The sequence below is a fragment of the Pangasianodon hypophthalmus genome, chromosome 11 (genome assembly GCF_027358585.1).
Source record: "Pangasianodon hypophthalmus isolate fPanHyp1 chromosome 11, fPanHyp1.pri, whole genome shotgun sequence".
In the NCBI taxonomy this organism is placed as follows: Eukaryota; Metazoa; Chordata; class Actinopteri; order Siluriformes; family Pangasiidae; genus Pangasianodon; species Pangasianodon hypophthalmus.
In genome coordinates this window covers 23,993,345-24,021,341 of record NC_069720.1, presented here as the reverse complement: position 1 = coordinate 24,021,341, position 27,997 = coordinate 23,993,345, and the positions used below count along the sequence as shown (strand labels likewise).

At 38.5% G+C, this 27,997-nt stretch overlaps 1 protein-coding gene across 1 annotated transcript; it reads left to right on the top strand.

Annotated features, from left to right (window-relative positions):
- On the top strand, positions 1-27,979 carry crb1 (crumbs cell polarity complex component 1). The gene is made up of 12 exons (XM_034308482.2): positions 1-690; positions 3,322-3,918; positions 5,471-5,675; positions 7,003-7,142; positions 8,177-8,359; positions 8,946-9,725; positions 11,519-12,072; positions 12,483-12,648; positions 13,620-14,238; positions 17,950-18,072; positions 18,231-18,357; positions 21,497-27,979. Exons 1-12 carry the CDS (start codon positions 636-638, stop codon positions 21,698-21,700), a joined length of 3,753 nt encoding a protein of 1,250 aa, XP_034164373.2. The 5' UTR covers positions 1-635; the 3' UTR covers positions 21,701-27,979.
- The last annotated feature ends 18 nt before the right edge of the window (positions 27,980-27,997 follow it).

Genomic DNA, 27,997 nt, shown 5'->3' with positions numbered 1-27,997 from the left:
TTTGCCACCTGTGGAATCGATTTAGTATCGATACCGAGCTATTAGATCCTAGTATCGTACCGAAGACAAAATTGTGGTGTCGAGCCATAGTGTGTGTGTCTGTGTGTGTGTGTGTGTGTGTAGGGCTGTGTAGCATGTAACACTGCACTGTGTGTTTAAAGGCCAGAAAGAAATAAACGACTAATAAGTATGGAAGTTATTTTCCGGACAAATTTCTTGGGTTGTATTCTTCACTATTATTAGTTATTCTTCACTATTATTAGTTATTCTAGCGTTCTTTTATATCAAGCTCCAAAATTACCCGGTCGCGCGCGCACGCACACACACACAAACACACATAACACACACACGCACACACACAACACACACAAACACACACACACACACACACACACACATGCACACACAGACAAAACACATATGCACGCACACACACACACACACATAACACAACACACACACGCACGCACACACGCACATAACACAACACACACACGCACGCACACATGCACGCACGCACACAGACACACACACATACACGCACACACACATAACACAACACACACACATGCACGCACACACACTCACACACGCACACACACACTTAACCATGCACATCACAATGGTTTCTCAGCATGGACTCGGCATTTTACTTCGTCTGCATCTTCTTTCTTGCGCAGTGGACAGAAAGTAAGTTCTTTTTATTTTTAACATTATTATATTTCTTTGCAATATTTCAGCTTGTGATCCATCAGCTGAAATGGCAGATAGTTTCTGTATGGTCTATAATGCCCCAGGTCTGCAGTTTCTCTCTGATCAGAATGAAGCGCATATCTAAAATACCCGGTTTTACAGACTGAGAAAATCAGAGCGAGTCTGATACAGACACAGATCACAGTTCTATCATATCTGAGTGGACTTTTATGCTCTCTGTGTTGATGGTAAATGTGACATCATGTCTGTAGCCGCTTTCCAAAGGATGTCAAATCACAAACACTGCACAAAGTACTGCTGAAATGTGGGTCCAGTGTGTATTACGCACTGACAGACGCATATAAACGTTCCTGGGTGAGGTGAAGGTTATCTGTGTGGTTACTGTACACCTTTCCATACTGCTCCTAATCTTTCATTTGGTTGAAACAGTACTAATGGACAGTTATTTTTCACTGCATTTGTTAGATGCTGGAAGATAACACTTTATTCTTATGAACAAATGTCCATTTCTGTGTCAAAAATCCCTGCTTAACCTGTCATAAACTGTGAGAGCTAGTCTAACACGACTAATACATGCCTCCTAAACAATGACCTAAGGATGCTATCTATCACCATAGCAACCCACTTGAAGCGTGGAATAGGTCGCCATGGAAACATGCTGATGCTGTCTGATTCTTTGTTACATGCTTTGCAAATATCAAGTTTGCAAATATCCTAGCTGAAAATGAAAGGAGCAGTTTAATTTCTATAAAAGTGTGATCAAGAACAGCATTGTGGCTGCTGACTATCCAAACACTGATGGTGTTAAATAAAGGTGGAGATTATTCTGTCTCTGGTGTGATTCAGACACTACATGGGGGAGTAAAAAGCTTACAGTGTATGGCGACACCAGTATAAAAGCTGGTATCCTCTTAGTTAAATAGTGTTAACTATTCTACATGCCAGTCATTCATAATGATGACTCCGTGAAATATATATGTGTATACACACATGCACACGCAGTCACATCCACTTTATTAGGAACACCTGTACACCTCCACATTCATCCAGTTATCCAATCGGCCAATCATGTGGCAGCAGCGCAATGCGTAAAATCATGCAGATACAGGTCAAGAGCTTCAGTTAATGTTCACATCAAACATAAGAATGGGGAAAAATATGATCTGTGTGACTTTCACCGTGGCATGGATATTGGTACTAGAAGGGCTGGTTTGAGTATTTCAGAAAATGCTGATCTCCAGGGATTTTCACAAACAACTGTCTCTAGAGTTTACACAGAATGGTGAAAAAAAAAAAAAAACCTGTGATCAGAGGGTCTGCAGGCTGAGACATCTTGTTGATGAGAGAGATCAGAGGAGAATGACCAGACTGGTCTGAGCTGACAGGAAGTCTATAGTAACTTAAATAAGCACTGTTTACAACTGTGGTGAGCAGAAAAGCATCTCAGAAGACCACATCAGGTTCCACTCCTGGCAGCCAAGGAAAAGAATCTGAGGCTATCATAGGAACACGCTCAGCCAAACTGGACACCTGAAGACTGGAAAAAGACTAGGTGATTTTTTTTTCTAATTTTCTAATGTCTAGTTTGGGTGAGGCTGTGCCCATGATAGCCTCAGATTCCCGTTGAAACCCATCTTCTTCAACGTTAATGTTCTGTGCATGCTGACATGCTTTTTGCTCATCACAGTTGTAAACAGTGATTATTTGAGTTACTATATCAACTATAAAATGTATTAATATTTTATGGACTAAGGTATATAAAAAAGGACAAAAGAGCTAGGATGTGAGCTATAAGAAAGACAGTGTGTACTGTATATACATTTAGATCATTCTTTTAAAGTATACAGCAGTGTTTTCCTTAAAAAGGTATTGTAACACTTAAGTAGTTCAAAGTTAATAACTTCAGTGTATTGGGAAATGGTTGAGGACAGAGCTTCTCAAACTTTTTCAGGGACCCCTTTATCTGTAAAATAAATTCTATGTACCATCAGCTATTTATTTCATAAACATTTTTCAAATGTGCACAATAATATTTTGTCTATTTATTAGAGCCATTGAGCTTTCTATTCCTGAACTTTTCCTGACCGAGAGAACATGTTAGGTCCATGTAGTATTGAGGTATGGATTAAATCTATTCAATTCAAGTGATCACAGGCTAATAAGTATAAGAACTCTCCGGTAAATATAATAACTTTGAAAATGGTGAGTTAGGAAAATTTTAGGTTTGGTCAACAGCCTCGGCAACAGACTTATGCAGAAAAATGCTGGCAAACTGGGTCTTACCTAAGCTTAAAATAAATTTACTAACACATGAGTAGCTCAATGTTCTGGGAAACCCAGAGACAGTCATGAAGAACCTGCTGAGCTCTTATCAAAGCTCAGCTTTCAAAATTTATGAGCAATAAGATTCCATATCCTTCAGCCTTCTAGTTAGTCTTAACCCTGTAAATATGTTCAATTAATGAGGAAATTAAGGAAAAGTACTTTATAAAAGTTATGAAATTAAGTAAGGAGTATTGACTGATTATAGAACAGTGTGAATAACTTAGGTTTATGGCATGCAGAGATATTACATTCCATCTGTATATGTATCTTAATTTTTTTTAGGTGTAGCACCACTGAAGGCCTTGTCTCTCTGTCTGTCCAAACCCTGCCAAAATGGTGCAGAGTGTGAAGACGACCCCTCCAGCTTTCTGTGCCAGTGCCACTCATGGAGCAGAGTGCTGTCCAGCCTTAAGTGCACCTCCTCCAACACGCTGTGCCACCTTCCTATGTGTCAGGGCAACATCACATGTCAGCCTACGGGTGCCCGCCCTGGGGAATTAGCTTGCCACTGTGGGCACGGCACATCTAGACATAACTGCCATTCCAGCGCTCAGCTTTGTGCCCAGAGAATGTGCCGCCAGAGTGCCCGTTGTCTTGCAGTGCCACAAAAGAGCCCAGGCTACATCTGCATCTGTCAGCCAGGCTACACTGGCACGCTGTGTCAGCGAGAGGTAGACCAGTGTGTGCCCAACCCGTGCCGTAACCAGGCCATATGCCGTAACAGGCCAAATGGGCCTACTTGCTTCTGTGTGCCAGGCTTCCAGGGCAATCGCTGTGAGATTAAGGTGAATGAGTGCACATCACAGCCCTGCACGAATGGAGCTACTTGCGTGGACCAAATTGGATATTATGAATGCCTCTGCAGGCCAGGGTACACAGGTGATGGGACATACACACACTTCGCTGAGAGTTTAATAGTCATTTTTTTTTTCTTTCTTTTTTTTTTTTTAATTTAAGGCCATTCTGATACATTTAGATTAATGTAAAATAAATGTGAAGTTTTATTGTAAAATTTATATATAAATCTTAATCTAAGTCTGTGGGTCTTTTTTTTTTTTTTGGCTGGTTTTACACAGTCCATGACTGCCAAGATCTTGTTTCAAAGCAAAAAATCAGAATGAAATCAAATCAATTTCTGCAAACATATAGTATAGTATAATCAGCATCGACAGTATAGGCTTATCAACAATGTACAGAACCATTTCTTTTTTAAGATGTAGTGCAAATATTGATTCAGGATGCTCATTTGGGACAACAATGCCATTCCTACAACCAGTAAATTCTCAAATTAGTCTCTGCTCTGAAATTACGAAAATTCAGAAGTAGGTAAATGTAAAAGTAATTTGCGTGTGTAGTGCTAGCTAGTCAGGTATGGAAACTTAGCTACCATTAATCTGCTGTATACTTCTCTACTTCTGTAATTTCAAAATGGAAACAAACTTCAGGACTTTACTACTACGTTACTACTACCAGTTGTATTGATGACACAAACGAATGTCCTGAACCGCGACCCAAAAAAAAAAAAAAAAATGCCACCCTTGAGCTTGCTTTTTACACCACCAACGTGCTCCAAAAGCAGAACAAATTGGCTTTAAAATAGTGACACTGGCAACCCTACCAGTGCTGTGCTTTCCCAGTGACAGGCACTCCATATGAATGATGCATTTAACTTTTACATTTATCATTTACATTTGTATTTAACATTCAGATTTATATATGATATTTACATCTATCATTCAGATTTATATTTGATATTTACCTTTAATATTTACATTCAACATTTAGATTTATATAAAAAATGTACACTAACACGTAAAACTTAAAATTGTGTGTGTATTTGCGTATGTGTGTGTGTGCATATGCGTGTGCCTCACATCATTCATGATATAATGCATTGCTCAACCCTAGTAGTTTTACTACTGAGCTATTGATAGATATTAGATTTTAGCTTTCCATCTATTTTGAAGACTAGCCATCTCTGTAATTATATAAGATCATTTTTATGAATCTATAATCAGTAGGTCTAAGTATCAGTGACTTCACCATTGTTACTGAAAAGTATTTGCTCATGACACCATCTAGTGACCAATATGGGATCATGTCATGTAGTCTAGCTTGTTTCAGTCTCTCCCTAATTTGAACAATAAGGAACAACACAGTGAGCACTTTAAAGATCTGTCTATCTCCTTGAAGCGGTCTTATTTAGCTTATTAGCACTTACAGTACAGAAACAGCCATAAAGTTATTCTCCATTAAGAGGTAGGCTTACTAAATGTATATATGAGACTATACTAGATTTTGTAAAACTATTTCTGAAATCACAAAATACTCCTGCTTTCCTGTTTTGTGTCTGGAGCTAATTCAGATGGCAGGTTCACAAAAAGATCACAAAAAGGCTGTAGGCTTTCTCTAGGTTTCTCTGATGTTGCAGGTGCCAGCTGTGAGGTCCAGATCTCCGTGTGTCAATCCCAGCCTTGCCTTCATGGTGGACAGTGTCATGACCACATCAATAGCTACTCATGCACCTGTCCTGCTGGGTTCAAGGGGCACCGCTGTGAAATTGATGTTGATGATTGTAGAAGCCAGCCATGCCAGAATGGGGCTTCATGCAGTGATGGACTGAATACGTCCAACAGGTTTGTAATAGGGCTGCAACTCATGATTATTTTAATAATCAATTAATCTATTGATTCTTTTTTTTTTTTTTTGATTAATTGACTGGATTGTTTTAAAAATATATTAAATACCAAAAATAAAATATAAAAATGTAATTTTTTTTTTGCATCATTTCAGTCAACTACTACAGAATTAAATTACAGGTCACTAACTACAATACTACATTACTGATGTTTCTGTCACAATAATCTGTCACAGCATGAGAATATTATTAAGGACTTATGCCAACCAAATTAGACGCCCAAACTAAAGTAAGGTGTCTATTTTTACTGGTTCCACACACTTTTTTTGTGAAAATATGTATTACTAAATACTGTCTCACTAATTAAAACACACCAATGCTAAGTTAATTTGGCTTGCAGTGTGTGTGTTTGTGTGTGTGTGTGTGTGTGTGTGTGTGTGTGTGTGTGAGCAAGGCGAATTATTTTTCTGGTATGTGGGATCGACTCCAAAGCTTTGGAGTTGACTGTTAGTTTTCAATGTCTAGAATCAGTGAATCGATTTTTTTTAGATCAACTTTGATGTGAACTGAAAGCAAGTCTTGGTGACTTGACACACAACATTTATTAAAAATATATTTGTATACGCTAAGAAACGCTATGTTACTACCCAAAACTGCATAATGCACATGCTTAATGAGGTGAGTTGTGTTTTGAAGTGAGAAAATGTTCCTCTCAAAACTTCAAACTACTCATTCAAGGCTTTTTGGCCAAAGTAGTATTAGATACTGTTTTCTGATAGAGGAGGTGTGATACATAACTATAACCATAAATGTGCAATACAGCTAGAAAACGGGATAAGCTAGGACAACTCAGTAGACGGCAATTAATAAGCATGATTTAACCAGGGACATTGAGAATGAATGATTACAAATAGAAATATTACTCGCATGAAAACAAGGTTATGGAATGAGGCCAGCGGTGCAGTGTAATATAAAATATTTCCATACTTTACAGGAGTTTGTACTGTTTTCTCTGCTGGAACGTGTTCCACCATTTGCTTCAAATGCATTTTCAATCTAAATGATGCTACAGTGTTCCTCATAAGCTAGTCCAACTAACCAATAACGAACTTCTTTGCCAACACTTTTTATTATCAAATTTGATCAATTTTGTTGATTAGTTGTTGCAGCCCTAGGTTGTATTATTTATACTAGCTCATTTGAATATGTGAAAGACAGAAAGACAGATTATTTCACAATTAGACAGAACTCTGAGTTTGAAGACATTTCCTGTTCATGTGTCGAAATGGAAAACTCATGTGTGAGTTTCCTTTGAAAACTTACAGCTACAGCTGTGACTGCTCCCAGAATGGCTTCTCTGACTTGCACTGTGAGGTCCCTCATCCCCCGTGCTGGTCTCAGCCCTGCTTCAACCATGCCCTGTGCCATGAAGAGGGAAACAACTACACCTGCAAATGTTTGCCAGGTAGCTGAGGCAACAGAATGCAAAAGCACATCTATCTATGTCAAAAGTTATGAGCAGAGTAGTGAACAAGAGTGCTTCTTCTCGGCCACAAATTTCTTTTGCTTTTACAAAAATACATGTGTATATTCAAACTTATCCTGCTTGTTCTGGTTCTACAGTATTTGCTTTGCTTACACTCAATAATACATTCTACCAGTGCTGGACAACACTTTAGTAGTTTACTTCATTACTATACTTAAGTATTACTTTGCCTTTTTTGTGTTTTAACAGAGTACTTGAGATTTAACACTTGTACTTGTACACTTGTACTCTTATTTATATTTCCTTATTATCACTCTTACTTATATATACTTATATTTCCAAGGAAAAAAAATACTTTTTACTCTGTACATTTTTATTTAGACCTTCAAAGTACTCATTACAAATCAGAAAGGTCTTGTCTTATTTCATACACTCAGTGACTATACACTGTGTATCAATCACATGGGCTTTAGCATCCAATCATTTCAGTTTAGAATCCAGTGAAGTTTATCAATGTAGAAAAAAAACTACCATGATTGTCATGATTGTGCCAATTCGTCACTGTGACCTTCTCATGCTTCACAGTGTAATTGGCCTTATAGCTCTCTCTCTCTCTCTCCGTGTGTGTGTGTGTGTGTGTGTGTGTGTGTGTGTGTGATAATCCATCGAATTGCACTGCTGAACTACTATTACTTTCCTACATTCCCTACATTTTTCAGAAACCCTTCTGAGTCTGATGCCATATTGATAATGCTGGTGAAGTTGCAAGCAGAGCCCTATTGATTGAAATCAAAATGATCAAAATTAGCATTAAGCATTGAGTAGCATTTTAATGAGTTATGTCATATGTGTCATAGCACAGTATTGTGTCATTTTATTTAGCTTTCCTGTAAGGAAGATGAGAAGAAAAGGACTAGAGTTGACAACCAATTTCATATAAATTACTGTAACAGAAAATTACTGTAATTTTCTCATTTACCATAACAGACTGTCTTATCTGTCACCTGTCCCAGGATTTGAGGGGAAACACTGTGAGCTGGATGTGAATGAATGTAGAAGCAGTCCCTGTGTCAACGGAGCCACATGTATTGAGCGCTCCTGGAAAGCACATTATGGATTTGAAACCTTGCTGCCTGAATATTATGACCCCAGACATGCTGCTGGTTATGTATGCAGGTGTCCACCTGGACTCACAGGTAAGGTTAGGACCAATATTACCAGCAAAATCCAATCAGATGCTGTGTCTGATAGTGATACAGTACAGTGGCGATACAATACAGTTGTCACTCTATACTCAATATATAATGATAGGTAGATTATATCCATGGAAATCCCATAAGCACACAGAATAAAACATGAATTCTGGTGACTTTATTATGATAATCATGATTTAGAGAGATTTACATTACTCTTGACAGAGTTTGCTTTGTTATGAAGAACCATAGATAGGTTTTGATTGTGTATTTATTTAAAGAGTTTAAATGATATTGTGCACTGCATTGCTTTTTGCTTATTAAACTTATTATTTTTGTAAATGATTTTAATGAAGAAGAAAAAGCTTCCAGTGAGCAGGAGTTTGAAGGTGGACATGCCTAATTCAGGGTAAACTCTAGAGACTGTTTTGAGTTTCTGAAATGTGTTACAGATGTTCCTAATAAAATATGTCAGTTTCAGTTCAGTCTGTAATTATTGATGTCATGGGTAATTATTCTTGCATGAAAAACCTATGAAACAAATGTAACTTTCTTAAAGACTTTAACTTTGTAATTGATTGTTTTTCAGGTGCATTGTGTGAAGAAGACATTGATGATTGTGCTTCTGTTCCATGTCACAATGGAGGGTCATGCCGTGACTCTATAAACAGCTATATCTGCATCTGCTCACCTGGCTACACTGGTGTTCAGTGCTCAATGAGTACAGTTTTCTCATTCAAGTCCGCTGGCAACCACCTGAGCTTTCAATCGGTGCTTGTGGATGCCGAGGCTTTATGGAACGTTACCCTGAGCTTCCGTACTGAGTTGAAAAACACTGTACTGTTCCGGAGAAGAAGCAAAGAAGCTAGCATCATTCTGGAGCTGCTGGAGGGTCATTTGCAGGCAAGCTTAAACTTAGGAAAAGAAGCAAGTGTGGATGGTGCCAGCTGGGTACTGGAACTGCCTAAAGAAGTGGCTGATGGAGACTGGCACACAGTGGAGGTGGCACTGGCCAAGGGCAGGCTGCTCCTGCTGCTCCACAAGCAGTGCCAGGGAGAGAACTGTGGTGCAGAGGCTCAGCTGAAGATAGACTCTATTACATGGGAGTCTTCAGTACACACCATTGTGATTGGAAGCCATGCAGAGGGAGAAAATTCTGGCTCATTTATTGGCTGTATGCGGGACCTTTTTGTGGACTCACAGCTGATTATACCAGAGGAGTGGCTAAATGCTATCGTTGTGAACATCACACTCGGATGCGATCGTTGCTTAGACAATCCATGTAAAAATCAAGCTACATGTGTCACACTGGGGCAGAGCTACCAGTGCAAATGTCAGCGGCCGTATGAGGGTCATGATTGCACTGAGGGTAATTTATGAATTTGAAGTTTTATAGCTATGCAGTTTGAAATTTTCTGCTGCTATCTATGTAAATGTGCTTCTGTCACAAAGCACTTTTAATCTGCACTTAATGAATGCCATCATCATCTCTCATCTTTTTAAGTGTTTGATTTGTGTATGTGTGTATGGGGGGCTTGTGTAATACTTCTTGGCTTCTTTGTATTACTTTTGTAAACAGTATAAATAATATAAAAATAACAAATATATTTTATTAGCTAATTAGGCAGTTGTTTAATTTAGGTAGGTTTAAAGCTGCGGTATGTACTTCAGTAAGTAGATTATTTAATCAGTGAAGAAAAAAATCTTTTCCCTAGTGTTTCATGCTGCAAAACTGAATTTCATTCTGGAAACTTGGCTTGAAAGACAAACAGATGAACTCACACCAGTAGCAAGCAAGCTGGCATCTAGCTAGCAAAAATATTAGTCCAAAATAGCACTCTAAAGTCAGACAGGTGTGATTTGCCGCAGATATTTCAGATATTTATGAAGGACTGGCTAATATTGCAGCACGGTGCAAACAACTTGGAGGATAGCCCAAAACTTACGTTATGTTTATTAACTTAAAAGAGCTGGCAAGAAGGAAATGACAGGACCCATGTTAAAATTAAGTTAAGTAGTGAGCTACTGCCAGGATTTAAAGGGATCCAAGAGTGAGTTGGAATTGGCTTTTAATCTTGTTGAACTGGTGAAATAATTTAGTGGATTGGTAATTAGCTAGTTAGCTATCGTAATGCGAACCAGACAGATTACCCTTTTATTTGGTATTTCTACTAATGAGATTTCCAAAATCCCCCCAAAATATGTTCTGCTGCTTTAAAATGCCCTTGTTATGCTGCATTCATGATCAAGTGGGAACTGGGGTGTTTCTGAATCCATTTGAATGGCTGTCCAAATCATAATTTTCAAAATTAAGTCTGACATCAGGTTGAGCTTCTCAAAGGTTCTGACCTCTGAGTTTAAATTCTGTGACCCCATTTCAACATGGTGGCGCCTACAGTGCAATGTAATAATAATAAACAGCAGTGTTTTAAGGTCCTAAAGCAGACTTTTGAGTTTCAGTCTGTATCTGATATGCTTAAATGGCTAATTACATAAGGATTTTTGATAATTTAAAGGTTTATTCATTTTCTGCAAGACTTTTAATTAAACTGATTAAATCCTCTACCCAAATTAGAGTCAAAATTATTATCATTACGCAGAGTATGAGTATAGAGCCAATGAAACGCAGGTTTTCACATATCCCAGCTTGCTAGGAAGCTGGGGTCAGAGTGTAGGGTCAGCTATGATACAGCACCCCTAGAGCAGAGGTGGTTAGGGGCCTTGCTCAAGTACCCACCAGCAGCAGCTTAAAAGTGCTGGGGCTTGAACCCCCAACCTTCCATTCAGTAACCTAGAGCCTTAGCCATTCAGCCACCACTGCCCATGCGAGAGGGCTAAGCCATTTAAGAGCTTTTTCCATCGTGCAGAAACCAAACAATGGCTAGCTCCATTTTTACCTCATGAGCTGAGATCTAGTGAATGCCCTGAGGTGGCAGGTGAGTAGGATGTACCGAGCACCCAGTTGTCATGAACAGTTACTTATGCAGTTTGCAGTATGAATTAAGTAACAAAGCCTGAGGGTACAGCATCTTCCATATATTCACCTCCATTATTATAATCCATGCCAAACTGATAGGCCAGGCTCTATAAATTATATTTTATCTTGAACTCTCAAATGTATATAGATATCCAAATTATTTTTCTGTTTCCTATTTTTTTTAGAGTATATCCCGGCAAGGTTTGGTCAGGAGGACTCTTTGAGCTATGCTGTTTTCCCTGTGAACAATGAGTTGGATCTGGTCAGTTTCACCCTCTCAATGTTTTTGCACACTCATCGAAAGTCAGGTCTGCTGCTTGCAGTGACCAACAGGACCAGCCAGTACCTGAATGTGTGGCTGGAACAGGGGCGACTCACAGTGCAAATCCACAGTTCCCAGACTGTAGCTTGTGAGAATGTTGTTAATGATGGCTATCTCCACCTGGTTGGCATCTCCATCACTGAGGGCCAGATAAGCCTGCTGGAATCTGATACGGTGTGCGCATCTGTGGAAGCCAGCCAGATTTATATTCGCACTGGGGACAAAATCTATGTGGGCGGTATGGAGGATGCAGACGTCTCAGCTCGATTTGGTGGCTACTTTAAAGGCTGCATCCAGGACCTTCGTCTTAATAATTGGCGTCTGCAGTTTTTTCCTTTTAGTGTTCCTGTGACCTTCTCCAGCCCAGAACGCCTGGTTAACGTATTGGAAGGCTGTGTTGGGGATGAACTCTGTGCTGTAGGTCTGAAAGTCATACACCACAAGTACTTTTTTGTTACTCTAGTTATGTCTCGAACTTCCTAGCCATTTCACCAAGCAAATCGTGCTCTACATTAGTGATATAGTGTTTCATCTGTTCTCTACACTGCAAACAACATAGTAGCATGTGAAAATATTTTGAATTTAGGCAAATTTATTTATGTCTAGATATATACATAGGCTTGAATATCTTATATTAGTTTTATAATCTTAAAATTCAATTCTTTTGACATTCTTTTGGCTAAGATATCACTTTTTTACATTCAGTGGCTAAGACATCACTCTTTGCAATAGTTTAAAAATTTTGGATGCAATTTTTAATGTCTCAGTAGTAAGTAATGACCTACTACTGCTAGACACTTTTTCTTTGTTGTTTACCTCATTCCCAGAAAAATCCCTGTCGGAATGGTGGGACGTGTGTTTCACTGAGGGACAATTTTTCATGCATTTGTCCCCCCAGCACATCAGGAAGATACTGCAAGGATGTTCGGTGGTGTGAGCTCTCACCATGTCCTTACCCATCAAAGTGTATCACAGTCGGACTGGGCTATGATTGTGAGTAAAACCTACTAATGTAATTTGTTTAACAGATTTAACAGCTTTATGCCAGTTATTTAGATATTTTACTTTTAGAAGTTTTTTCTGTTTTCCATGGGTAGCTTTGAGTCTCTCTTGTATGCTTACTGACTATTTCATCTTATATTGCATTTGTCATATTTTAATTATTCTTAGGAGGCAAATTAGTTTCAGCCAGCATTATTTAGCTTTGGTTTAACTATGACTATTAATCCATTTACTACATTAAACCATACCATGCCACAATAAAATCAACAGGATTAACATTGTAATCTCCTAGGATTTTAATGCACAAGAGTCTCAAGAGTTAACACAGAAATGTGTTGATAAGAGAATTCAGAATAGAATGGCCAGACTGGTTTGAGCTGACAAAAAGGCAACAGAAACTCTTTATTACCATGGTGAGCAGAAAAGCATCTCAGAACACACAACACATTGAACATTGAGGCAGATGGGTCACAAGAGCAGAAGACCACATCAGCCAAGAACAGGGATCTGAGGCTACAGTGGGCACAGGCTGACCGAAACTGGACAGTTGAAGACCAGGCGGTGTTTTCCAATCTTCAGCTGTCCAGTTTAAATGACCACTTTCTACATTTTTTCCCCCAATTTGATGTGAAAATTAACTGAAGCTTTTGACCTGTATCTGCATGATTTTATTCATTGTGGTGCTGCAACATGATTGGCTGATTTGAAAATTGCATGCATTTGCAGGTGTAAAGGTGTTCCTAATTAAATGGATGGTGAGTGTAGGTTTGTGTTTGTTCTGATCAGAGCATGGTTCATACCTTGATACGAAGTATGAAGTGAATCAAACAGTTAATATTGGTTTAGTGATCCTTACAATTAATCACAGGTTCATGTGACTGTTCTCTCTTTTAGGTTTTTTTTTTTTTTTTCGTTAAAACATTATGTAAACAAAGTTGTTTTATTTTCTTTCTGCCATGCAGGTATTTCCAGTGTAACTTTTCAGAATGATGTCATTCTGAGGTACCGCAGCAATGGCCTGATTTCCCGCCATCTCACCAGCATCTCCTTCAGCATTCGCACACGCAAACGCAACGCATCTGTGCTCCATGCCAATAGCAGCACAGATTTTGTGACTGTGTCACTACTAAATGGTCTGTTAGTGATGGAACTGCTTAGCATATCTTCCGGCTTATCCTCTTCCTCCCCACTAATTATGCATAGTACTAGACCTGTAGCTGATGGTAAATGGCATAATGTGGAGCTGTTCATGGTTTCCCCCAAAGTCAACACTTCCAAGTGGATCATGCTTTTGCAAGGCAATGTGGAAGACACTGTGACTTCCAAGTTGGAGTCTGGTAACCTGGATTTTTTGCGAGAAGGTGTGGACATCTTGCTTGGAGGGCAGAGCTTCAGACTGGCAGACTGGAACCTGATTGGCTGTCTGAGCACGGTGGAGATTGGTGGAATAGTATTGCCATATTATGGTGCCACTGATGTGAGGCTGCCCCGCACACAGGAAGAGCAGTTTATTAAAATATCTACAGTTTCACTTCTGAGAGGGTGTAAAGGCGATGTGGTGGCATCCTTCATAAACATGCCGTAAGTGATATTTTGTGCTTAATTATATGGGGAACACATTACTGTCCTAATATTGTTTTTATACATTGTTTTATACATAAATGCCATACTATTTCAATATCCTTTACTGTATATATCAACATTCAGCCAAGTCTTAACCTTTGGGTTGAGATAATGAGATTTTTGGCTAAAATATTCTGGTAGGGGGAGAGAAGGGTAAGTTGTCACACTGTTCATACCTCCGACTCAGATGCTAACTTAAAAATTAAATAGCTGTTTTGTGTAACTTCATGTTCTGAGGTCAGTTTCCTGTTCTCTGTCTCTCTAATCTGAGATGAGCACATTTTTTGACTCATTATAATATTTTGTAATCAGCTACTGGGTTTCTGTTAGTAGTATTAAATGTTATTGTAAATTAATTATTATATATTTATATTATTCAGTATATTAATCTGACATTATTCAGTATATTTATTAAACATATGTGTACATATGTTTCTGCTAACACACTAGAAAAATCCAAATTGTGCGCATAAGTACACACCCTCTAATTAAAGGTCGATATCTCTTTCTGATTTAAGATATGAAGATGTAAGATTTAATGAATGCAATATCTGTGCATGAGACTTCAGTCTTTCATTAGGGATGACATTTAATCCATTGTAATATACTGTGCCTAAAAAATATAAGAAACAGTGAAAAGTGTGACAACATTCCCCATTCTCCCCTACATACAGTCCCCTCCAAAAATATTGGAACAGCAAGGACAATACTTTTTTTTTTTTTTTTTTTTTTTTTTTTTTTGGGCTATACACTGAAGGCATTTGGGTTTGAGATCAAAACATGAATATGAGACAATAGATCAGAATTTCAGATTTAATTTCCTGATATTTACATCTAGATGTGTTAAACAACTTAGAACATGGCACCTTTTTAGGTGAGCAAAAGTATTGGAACAGATAGTCTTAAATTAAGTAAATTAAATGACACTTAATATTTGGTTGCACATCCCTTACTTTTTAATAACTGCAACAAGCCGACAACCTACTGACATCACCAAACTGTTGCATTCTTCTTTTGTGATGCTTTTCCAGTCTTGTACCGCAGCTTCTTTTAGTTGTTTTTTGTTTTGCGGGTTTCTCCCTTCAGTCTCCTCTTCAGTAGGTGAAATGCTGCTCAACTGGGTTAAGGTCTGGTGATTGACTTGGCCAGACTAAAACCTTCCACTTTTTTCCCCTGATGAAGTCCTTTGTTGTGTTGGCAGCATGTTTTGACTCATTGGCTTGCTGCATGACGAAGTTTCTCCCAATTAGATTGGATGCATTTCTCTGTAAATTGGCAGACGGAATGTTCTGAATTCATTCTGCTACCATCATGAGTTAGATCATCAATAGAGATTAGTGAGCCAGTTCCAGAAGTAGCCATGCGAGCCCAAGCCATGACACTACCTCCACCATGGTTGATCGATGAGCTTATATGTTTTGGATCATGAGCAGATCCTTTTGTTCTCCATACTTTGGCCTTTCCATCATTTTGGTAGAGGTTAATCTTGGTTCCAGGCCTTTTGAAGCTCATCCCTGTATTTCTTTGCAAATTGCAGTCTGGCCTTCTGATTTTTACTTCTGATGAGTGGTTTGCATTTTTAATATTATCTTAAACCCACACTTCGAGTCTTGAGTAAAAACAAAAGTGTTGTGAAAATGTTCTGCTTTGCCAGAAGAACCATGTCTCCTCTATAAAACAGGTTTTAGTAATTCTGTCATTAAGAATGCCAATCTGACAAGCCTCATTTGTGTGCTTGCTTTATACTTGTGCAGTTTGCTTTTCCATTAAATAATCCCAACATGTCCGTGGTAATGTAGTGTGTAAATACTAAATATAGATTGATGTAGAATAGATTTAATTGTTATTTTTATCGCCTTAATTCCTTTTCTGTATCAATATGCTGTATGTAAATAAAAGACAGAGTAAAAACAAGCAGCCAAAAATTGCATAATCTAACCTTTTTTGGGGACTCTGGGCAAGATTTGAATTAGGGCTCTCTCTAACAGAATAACTTATTTTGCCTCAGCACCCTGCTCCAGTGGGGCTGAGATTATGGAATTTGTCTGTGGTGTCTCTACACAATAAATAAAACATTATTTTGCATGATCTTTTTAGAAACTTGATTATTGGACAGTGATCTTAACTTAACTTAATTTTTCCCATTCAAGTAATATAACTGAAATAGTACACAACTGAGCAGTTGGGAGATTCAATGGCCTTTCTCAAAGGTCCAGCTGTGGCAGCTTGGTGATGCTGGGATTTGAACTCATGACCTTCCAATCAGTAGCTTAAGCTACCATTGACTAACAATACTTTTCTGAACAAACCAATTTTGAGGTGGTTGGGGTGGCCAGACAAAGCCAGGGGGAATCTTGGGGTGGCACACTGGATGTGTATCATAGCTGACATTCAGTTTTATTAAATAATGGCTGCTACAATTCAAAGTAACTTAGCATACTTAATGTAAAGATAAAGTACAGTAACATGTTGACTATTTATTGGAGCCATAGAGGTTGTATTTTTTTGCTTGTGAACCTTCCACGAACAGAACACATAAGGTCCTATTTGATATTATTTATAGGATTGCTTACTGTTTGAAGGATTGAGAACCACTTTGAGAACCTAGGAATGCATGCATAATAGTCTGCTACTACAGTTATCACTATGGCAGTGATTGTATGTCAGTTTGTTATTAGGAAGCCAGTAATCGTTACAGGGGCCTCATTATAGTGTGCGTTCAGTGCTCAAGGTGATTATGGTCCCTTGTCTTAAAACATACCATTGATCTTAGCTAAATTAAGAGGCACGAGGTCTGTGTGGACTTTGCCTAAAACACACATAAAACATGAAATAAATATCCTTGAGCAACATGTGGAACTAACAGAGATTAAACAACAGAGATTAAACTGCTGTATATTCTACCCTTTGTGAATTTTAATGGGACAAAGACCAAATATAAAGATTTAAAAGATCAATACAAATTCATTAATAATTTACATGTTTGTGCATGTGTATGTGTGATAATATGTCAGTAGTTATAATAAATGTTTAAAAACAGTGAAAGTTTTAATGTTGTTTCTGTTTTAGGATGTTTTACATTGCTTGCAACCATTTATTATCTCAGGTCTCACTACCATATTGTTTTTCTTAAGATGTTTAGTAGTCCATCAATTTTGTTTTTGCTGTAAGGTATTTTTTAGTCCTAAAGTTTTGTCTTATGGAAAGTGAGAGTTGCATTTTCTGCTTGTTTAGCCTCTTAAAATAGCTGGGTTTAGAAAATTATATCATGAATAATTGTGAAGGACATGCACAATTTGCCTGCTCCTCTTTCTTTTATCTGCTAATTTGCATATGCAGTTATTGATGCATCACATGGACATAAATAAACCAGATCCCTTTTGAAGATTTTAATTCTTTTGCAGCATGATCGACAATGCTGCTGTCTTTGGAATATTGGTCACTACAGGGTCTTTCTTTTTCTTACAGTACACTGATCTATACAGTATATGAGACCAATGTTTATCCTCAAATATAGTAGCTTATTGTCTAACAGTTGGAGGATGCTATTCAGATGCTAATGTTCTCCTCCTAATAGCTAATCCACTTATGGAGATGTGGAAGACAGCAGACGACCCTTCATGGGCTTCTCCAAATAATGTTGCATCTCCCTCTTTTCTTTTGCTTCAGAGACCCCCTACTCCCTGTGTCCATCTGTAGGGATGAAAAATGGAACTATAAATGCTTCAATGGGGGTAACTGCACTGAGACACACTTGATGTGTGACTGCCTACCAGGCTTTACTGGACACTGGTGAGCAAATCTCTACCATACACTCTATGGGTGTAATGGAATCTGTATCTGTTTAGATTTAAACCAGAGGAAGTGGGTGTGGCCTGAACCATTTTTCATTTTTCTTTAACACTATCTGTAACAACAAATTAATTATAATTCCTGCCTCTTTTACTCAGGTGTGAGCAGGATCTAGATGAGTGTGTGTCCAACCCATGCTTGAATGGAGGCTTCTGCTACAACCTGGTCAACAAATTCTACTGTGTGTGTGCTCTGAGCTACACAGGTGACAACTGCCAGATTGATGTAAGCAACCTTTACTCTTATGTGGCTATTTTGCTCTGGCACAACCTCTTCCAGCTGCTTTCCTACCTCACAACACGACTGGACAACAACTAATCAAGCTTTCGTTGTGTGTGTGTGTATGAGATTCTTAGCAGCATTTGGAAATGTGGTTTTGTGATGTGTGCTTTATCATTAGATAAGTATTTTTTTTTTTAACAATTGTGTTATTCATGACCATTTCAAAATATTTTTTTAATACACTTTATTTTTTATTTTACATTACTGCACACTATTATATTTGCCATTCAAAATTATATGCTTATAGATTGTTTATTAAAATGTTATCTAAATCCAGTCCTGGCCATCCATAACTGAATCCGCATAATGACATATGACATGGTCATGTGACATGCTGCTGCTGATGGGTAACGCAGTTCAGCGCCCCTTTGGTGCCATCATGACAGAGGCCCCCCTTAACGCGCAGCTCCTGAAGCACGACAGTCATGCGAGAAGTCTCTATTATGAGAAGAGCCCTTAGGCTGACAAAGTTTCCCAGGAGCAATACCCTTAGTGTAGACAGAAGAACGCACAATCCTCCACAAGGCGGTGAGGTGGAACGATCTCTTCCGCATAGCTAAGGGGTGGTGCAACGTTCAAGGTGGAGCACGAGAATGGAGCAACAGCCACCACAAAGCCAGCAGGGGGGAGCGAAGTCCAACACGGAGCCGGGGGTGCGGTGGGGGTGATGTTCTCCACGGAGCTGGGGAGGGAGGTGGGCAACATCCTCCGTGAGGCCAAAGCGGGGGAGTAACGTCCTCCATGAAGCAAGTCGGGGGAGAAACATACACTGTGAAGCAAGGGGGAAGAGCGACTTCCTCAGCGGAGCAAGGAGGCGGAGTGACATCCTTAGCAGAGCAACATCCTCAGCGGAGCCAGGTGGCATAGTGACATCTGAGGCGGAGCAGGGAGACAGAGTGACACCCATGGTGAGGCTGTGATCTGTAGTGGTGTCCTCTGCAGGGACAGGGGAACGCCCCCAGTGGAGCAAGGAGGCAGAGCAATGTCCTCAGCAGGGCAAAGGTAGTGCAAGGAGGTAGAGCAACATCCGAGGTGGGGTAGGGAGGGTGGGAGACGGCTCCAGCCAAGTCAGGAGCCCCCTCCCCCAAAAAATTCACTGAGGAGGTGTGGATGTGCCCAGCCAAGAGTTGGTCCAGAAGGGCCTCAATCCGGTCGAGCTGCTTTCTGTCACGATGTTGTAGAGACAGCGAATGCAAGTGCAGATTTTATTGTATAAGGTGCAACACAAACAACCAAAGCAGTCACAAGAACTATAAACAATGGATACAATGCAAAAACAGGCAGACTATGAGGTTGAGAGTGAGGCTGTGCTACACAAGACAGCACATTCACATGACAATGACAAAAGCTTGACAATGAAACACACAGAAACCAGAACTTAAATAGGGGTGCTTATTAGGGGCAGCACAGAACAGGTGTGAGTGATTAGTGGGACATTTGACATGGTCATGTGACATGCTGGGGCTGATGGGTAATGTAGTTCAGCGCCCCTTTGGTGCCATCATGACACATACGTTATTGTGCAAGAGTAAGATCTGTTCAGTCTCCTGATTTGCAGTCACATACTTCACCTGCCAATTCCCTCCCACCATCCAGCTCTCCACTTTTACAGAACAGCTACAGAGAAAATGAAGGCTAACACATGCTTCCTCTGTGACACATGAAGCTAGCCAACCACATCTTTTCAAACTGCTACTCATGCTGCATCACAGGGCACTGTAAGTAACACACTCGGAGAAAAGCGCTATTTTCCCTTTGCATACATGAGCTCACAGATGCCATGGTTGGCTCGTGCCTCTCTGATTGACAGGGGAGAAAGAGTGCACCATCCCTCTGACCCAAAGAGTATGGTCAATTTTGCTTCCCTTTCTACCTTTGGCCACAGATGTCCATGGCATCATCAGGATTCAAATTTTACAATGTCCCAAAGATATGTATTTCTGATGTGCCAAGGTGGTGCAGCAAGTAGCGTTGATGCCTCATATCTCAGGGTGCCTGGTTTGATCTTGAGCTTGTGTTACTGTTTATGTGGAGTTTCACATGTTCTCCCTGTGTTTGCGATGGTTTCCTGTGGGTTCTCTAGTTTCCTTCCGCTGTCCAAAAACATGCAGACAGACTGTCTATGCTAAATTACCCCTAGGTGTGAATATGTGTGTGCATGGAGCCCTGCAATGGACTTGCATCTCATCTGGGGTGGATTTTCCCACCTTTCAGCCTCTCATGCATATACAGATCAAGAGTTTCAGTTAATATTCACAACAAACATCAGAATGGGGAAAAATGTGGCACAGGTTCACATATCATATCATAAAAATGTCACCTGGTCTTTTTGCAATCTTTAACTGTCCAGTTTCCGTGAGCCCACCGTACCCTCAGATTCCTGTTCTTGGCTGGCAGGAGTGGAACCTGATGTGGTCTTCTGCTGTTGTAGCCTATCTGTGTCAAGGTTCGACATGTGCATTGTGAGATGCTTTTCTGCTCACCATGGTTTTAAAAAGAGGTTATTTGAGTTACCATAGAATTATTGTTAGCTTGGACCAGTCTGACCATTCTCCACTGACCTCTCTGATCAACAAGGCTTTACTGCCCACAGATGGATGTTTTTTTTTTTTTGCACCATTCTGTGTAAACACTGTTGTGCATCTACTGTATTTATGCCATTGCAGCAAAAAAAAATTATTTCACAAATTAAATGGGAACATCTGATTATACAATTTAACTCTATTTTAAACAGAATATAATTCTATCTTAATAAAATAAGTGTCAAAGGCCTTTAGACACAGTCCTATCCTTTGACACTGACACTGAAAAAATAATTTATGGATCAACATACACTGCCTGATCAAAAAAAAGTTGCTGTTTGGATTTAAATAAGCAAATACTTAAGAGTCTATGATTGGATCATTACTGCAGCTGGCAACAATTCTTTTAACCCTAACTGATGCAGTGTGTAGCTTCTCATTTCTTAAAAAAACCATGAGCTAGTACATGAACCCATCAGTACATGCAGCATGTGATGCTTCACCTGATTTCTACTCTTTTGAATGGCAATTTCAACAACTTTATTGTGTTTTTTTTATAGCTGAATGCAGACAGCATGGCACCTATTTTTTTGAGCTTGGCATCTGTGGTGTTTTTCCTGGCTATGATAATGGTGACTCTCATAGTAGTACTGAAGCGGAGAGCTACACATGGCACCTACAGCCCAAGCCGACAGGAGAAGGATGGGTCGCGTGTAGAGATGTGGAATATTGTGCAACCTCCGCCTGTGGAGAGACTCATCTGAGCCATCTCTCTGTCCACAATGTTTGGGTTGTACATAGTGTAGGTAACAGGTGCATCACCACTCATCCACAAGGTTTCATCATATATGATGAAACTGATATACATGTATATCATGATACTGAAGATGAATCAATGGTGATTGAATGAATGAAATGTCTCCCAGATGGGCAAAAAAAATTGACCTGTTGCTCAGCATGCTTCCTCCAACATTCAGCTTTGCCTTTGACTTGGGCACATGCTTTCCAATATTCTTCTCATATCTTAACTGTGAGTTCTCTTTCCCATTTCCCATCCATATAGTTTTGATACCTTAATGTTTTCTTTATTTCTATTTTGGAATTTAAAAGATTCATCAATTCTGTAGTGTAGTGAATATGTTCTTTCTGAACATTTGAAAGACATTTGTAGATATCTTAAAGTGTTATTATGTATTAGATTTTTTTTATCCTCATCTGCAAATACATCATATACTGAATATACATCCACTTCCTCAATATCACATTTTCTGACTCAGTTTTATTTATTTTTTTAGATATACTAAATGTTCCGACTGATATTATTGATTAATTTTCTATTTCCTGTCATTTAGATTCTATTATGACACATAAACATTTAATTATTAAATTCATTTGGGGAGCAGAAATATAATTAGAGGACTGGTCCACCATTGTGGTCGTATTTAGTACTTATTGGAATGGGTGTTGGTATTGTTGGAAACCTGAGCTAAAAATGGTCTTTTTAACCACATCCACTCTAAAAAATAGTTTGGTATTTCCTCATGTCTTATCTCGATTTATTTTCTAGGCATTAAAGCTAATTTACATAAATCTTCATCTATTTGTACTCCTTCATTAACAATGAGAGTCTGCCTGATGTATCAACCATTTACCTCCGCCTACTCTAATTTATGATATTTAGCATATTACTCAAAACCTACTTTTGCAAACTAGACCTAAGATTTTTGGCCTATTTTCAGAAATTTGTTGCCAAACTTCTCAGCAGAATATGAACCTGAATAATTTTCAGAAACATTTTGACATTTGTAAACAATATGGCCACCACACAGTAATCAATTCTATTGAGGCAGAGCCTAATTTACTCAAACAGCTATAACTTATAAGTGCTTGAATGTATTTGCATGAAACTTGAAAGGCTTATGCAGGACAAGATTCTAAGGCTATATGCAAAGCTTGGGCTGTGGCCATTTATAGGGGGTGGAGTTACAGTGAGATGTTTCTCAGGAACCATAAGTCACATCAAGCTGAAATTTGGTATGCTGCATCTATGTGTTAATCTGCTAGTGGATTTTTGATGATGACCTAAATAATGTAAAAACATGGCTGCCATGAGCCAGTCAGATTTAAGCAGGTATTTGACAAAGTTAACACTGAGCTATCATCATGAAACGTATAGCACGTTTGGGAAAGGGCCCACTACTATCTGATGTAGTCTCACTCAAATTAGCCACTGGGGCAATATTCATGTTTGTGCAAACAAAACCAAGCATATCTCTTGGTAAAAAGAAGTTTACAGTTAAATTTCTTTTCTAGCATGATTGTCTCACTCAATCCATACAAAACTGACTTTAACTCCGCCCACTCAAATGAAAGCGCGAACACAAATGTCTTCAGTATATAGCAGAAAGAACTGTCCTTGCCTTTCCAGTACTTTCGTAGGGGACAGTAGCTGAAATTAGATGAAATAGGAGACAATAAAGACTAAAATGCTACAAAATAGCATCATGAAATTTGATGTACTGTGCTAGAGAGCTCTGATTTTGCTGTTAGAAAACTGAGAGAGGTGGATGATGGGGCAGAGCCTGAAGCTATCAATCAAACCACGAAAGATTTCCTGGACGAGGCAGAGGAAATGATTGACCGGCCTCTGCTGTGAGCAGTAAACATAATCTCAGAATAATGTCAGATAAAATGAAAAACAATAACTAAAAAAGCTCATATTAATGTTGCTGTGGTGATGAACACAGTTAACTTGTATTAATAACACACAATACTCCACAGCTACTACCCCTTAACAAAATGCTGAAAATGTTTATTTTAATTTGAAATTTATTTATTTATTTATTTGTTGACTGATTGATTATATACATATATACATACATACAGTGGGGTCCCAAAGTCCCGCTAGTGAAAATCTGGGATTTTTTTTTTCTATTAATATTGAAAATAAAGAGTGAAATATTTCAAACAATAAATGTTTAATATCTTGAATATTTAATATCTTGAATATTTAACGCACTATTTCTTGGTCCCTATTTAAATGTAAACAAATGTGCGATAATGCCCATGTTAACTGCTTTGTACAAAGGGTCATATTTTCCTCATGCTTAATCTCTTCTACTGCAAGGTGTTTAGACGGCACGCCGATGGATTTGATCTAAAATGGATCATAAGTTTTTGCATTTCCATGCCAGCCTGAGTGCAGCCTGTCATTAAAGTAAAAAGGGGACATACCAAATACTTAGAAACTCTTTTCACTCAAGATTCTACTTCTCACTCAAGTTGTTGTCAATAATTCATTTGTAATTAATTTTTTTGTATTAAATTAGAAAAGAATGCAAAATAGAAGCATTTTCACTAGTGCTCTCAGACTTTTGGTCCCCACTGTGCGTGTAAATACTGGATATATAGGATGTTCAGGAAATCTTTAAAGGCTTCAGCCTCTCTCTCTCTCTCTCTCTCTCTCTCTTCTGAGCAATATCTAAGTTTAGTTTTTTTCACTAAATTGTAGCAGACCTGGCTTGCTCCTGGACTGTTCATAAACCTGAACTATGTAAAATCGGAGACTCGTCTTCAACAACCTCGGCCTCCTTTTTAGTCTGCTTTCAGAAGAAAGCACATATGTCCATGTCAGCAGTCTCTCTCTTTACTTCCTTCGTGCTTAGTGTGGAGGCACTCTCAGGGGAGAAGCCTGACCGATACTGCAGGTGCTGCAGTATAAACCTTTTAACTGACAGTAGCTGTAAAGGAAAGTGCATTGTTTTAATGAACCTTAGATGGGGAAAAAAAATTCGGCACTGACAACAAAACATTCAGGGATTAAGCCCTGAAGGCTCACCTCTAGCAATGTCCATGGACAGTCACTATTTGAAGGCAAACAGGCTGCACTTCAAAAAGGATCTGATGATGGCTGACTGAGCTGCAAGAGCAGACCTATGGCCTCAGGTGGAGGAAGGCCAGGAAGGCAGGCATGAAAGCATATTACATTGGGAGCAAGGACGGTAGATGGCACTTACTTGTTGCTGATGGCACAATATAGATATAAATACAATATAAATCAATATATTCAGATAAATATTCAAGGCTACAACTGTAGATTTCCAGTGAATTGTTTTTTGATAAGCTGATGGACAAAGTCTTAAATCTGTTAAGTAAATATAGAAATGCCATGATAATTTGTGGTGGTGGATATTTATATTGCTCTAAATGATAATTTGGATAGATGGCCAACTAATAATAGTTTTTCACTGATGAATAATACCATCCATAGATTTAGTTCTGGTCTTCAGCTTATTGATATTTGGAGAGAGAATAATTGTGATTTCTCCTTGTGTAACGGGTTTTATAAGTTATTTTAACTTATTACATTTCACTTAAAATCTCCACTTTTCAATTTAATTATTAGTAGGGGAAAATTGTTTAAACAATTATTTTTCTATTTCTATAATTTTCTGCATTTTTTGTGGGGTGATCACCCTGACTATGTCATCAAACGTATCTCTTCAGTGTGTTTGGTATACGTCTGTAAAGAGGTGGCTGAAATTCAAGCTCCAGTTAACTGTTAAAAATGTTCAATATAATGTAAAAAGTTTTTAAAAATTTGAATATGAAGCAAAATACTACTGGATATTTGTACCTGGATGTTTCGTAGCTATATTTTGTAAATTTGTGAATGTACAGTATTACTATTAATGCGTGAGACGTTTTGGCACACTACAGCTGCCTGTACTGTGTGTGAGGCTGACTCTCCCTCATCCTTTCTCTGCTTTTCTGGGTGCACGCTTTAGAGAGACTAAACACAGGCAGACACGAGCATTGGTCTAACTTTCTCACTACATTTCGGTTTTATTCTTCCAGGTCTGTTCTTATTTGCTCTTATTAGAGAAGAATTTTCATGTTGTTTATCTGTTTTTATATTTGAAGGTGTTTATCTAAAAGAAAAAAAGGCATTACAAAAGCTGGTGACAACAGAAAACCAATTTAAGTATGAGATTAAACCATGGTCAAGAAGTCGTATTTTCATATTTGTGCATGTTTATTTGTATATTTTTCATATGAAGTGGAAAATAATGAGTAACGATATTCAAATCTGTTAATTTGGTATGTAATGTATTTTTTTTTATACATTGAAAAACCTTTTTAGAGCAATTCATGGTTTTGTATTTTTTTTTCTTCTTTTTCATTTTTTCCTTAAAGAAGAAAAACTATCCATATTGTACTACGTAGCTTCTAACTGAATTAGGTATAATCTGAATTTGAGATTTATATAACTGAAAGCACTTCTAGAGTAATTCATTCACCCACATAAAGAACTGTACAGTACAGTCACTCTGTTTGGTATACGGCTGAAGTGAGAGAGACTAAATGCAGGCAGACATGAGGCTTGGTTTAATTTTCTCACTGCATTTCTGTTTATTCATCCAGAGTGTCCTCTAATAAATGACATCAGCGGTTGGTACCAGCACCCAAGACTCCTGAGTTTTCCTTCATATACACAATGCAGAGTAGTCATGGCTGGCTTCTCCACTTGCTCTTGCGCTTACACAAGACCGGCTATACTTGCAGTCTCACACTGATTATTGGCTGATATCAGAGGAATTAAGATTTAAGGTCACACAGGTCGAACTAGAACCAGCTGTCCTTACAGATCAGAAGATCATTACATTGACCATTGTCATAGATAGCAGCACCTACAAAAACACCTTTTGTAAAGAATACTGAATGTTGAACAATTCCCTATTACATAAGGATATTTTTAGACAAAAAGTTATTGAAATAATCAATTCACAATTTAAACAAGCAATGGTAATTAGTTGATATGGTGAGCCTTGGGAAATATAGGGTGAGGAAACTAGCGATTGAAATTAGTATATGAAATTTGAGTATTTGATGTTTGTAGGGGTTCAGTGAAATGTATTTTACAGTTAAATGAGGTATCCTATGTTTTTGTTTATCAAGGCCTAAATAACAATTGTGTGGTCCTTCAGTCCTATGTGGTTCATCATGTAACCTCAGGTGACAAAAAAAAAAAAAACATATTTCAATATATAGTCATTTTTTCCAAAAAGTAAACCAACATTCAGAAACCAGGTGGGAAAAATAAGTACACCCTATAAATCATTAACATGTAGAACCACCTTTAGCTACAATAACATGAAGTAAACATTTTCTGTAGGAGTTTATACGTTTTGGAGAAATTTTAGCCCACTCTTCTTTACAACATTGCTTCAGTTCATTGATGTTTGAGGGCATTTGTTTCTGCACAGCTCTTTTAAGCTCCTGACACAGCATCTCAATGGTGATAAGGTTTGGACTTTAACCTGGTCATTCCAACACCTTGATTTTTTTCTTCTTTAGCCAATCAAATGTTGATTTGCTGGTGTGCTTACAATCACCCAGCGGCAGGTCAATCGTTTCCAAGAGAATGTTTATGAACTGACTGATGGCTCCAGCCTCCGCCCCATCATCCAGCTCTTTCAGCATCCCTGTTTTAAAATAATTATCATTCTAAGTTTTCAGCAAAATCAGCGCTCTCTAGCACAGTACTCTCACATCCACCAGAAACTCCCACAATTCTGCTCTTCAACACAAGACTTCCACATTGGACTCAAATTCCCAGCAGCTTACTGAACTACAAACGACATCACATGTTCAAACACGTTATCCATTCATCCGATCACAATTCCCAGACTTTAAAGTGACTCACCTGTCTTCAAACTCACATACACTTTAAATAAACTGGACTCTCAACATTCTGCACAAGGTTTCGAGCCTAGCTTTTCTAGTGTCGACTCCAAGCCGACTATTCTTTGTGCATGATATTCCTGTTTTCTTGATTCTGGTTTATTCTTAAACTTCAAATCTGGTTTTGCCCCTTTATTCCTGTTTGCTGCTTTCCTGACCTCTTGCACATTTGTTGAATACAAGTTGGATTTCCCCTTTTGTTTTGTCTGGCATTCTCTAAATAAATCCTGCAATCTCACCATTGCCACAAGTACATCAAATTTCATGCTGCTATTTTGAAGCATTTTACTCGCGTTTATTGTCTCACATTACATTTT

What these genes read in the sequence shown, in the direction of transcription:
- crb1 (XM_034308482.2), top strand. Translation starts at nt 636, where the DNA reads ATGGACTCGGCATTTTACTTCGTCTGCATCTTCTTTCTTGCGCAGTGG. An exon ending in AGTCGGACTGGGCTATGATT is followed by an intron (nt 12,649 to 13,619) that starts GTGAGTAAAACC and finishes TCTGCCATGCAG; the next exon opens with GTATTTCCAGTGTAACTTTT. An exon ending in CCAGGCTTTACTGGACACTG is followed by an intron (nt 18,073 to 18,230) that starts GTGAGCAAATCT and finishes TCTTTTACTCAG; the next exon opens with GTGTGAGCAGGATCTAGATG.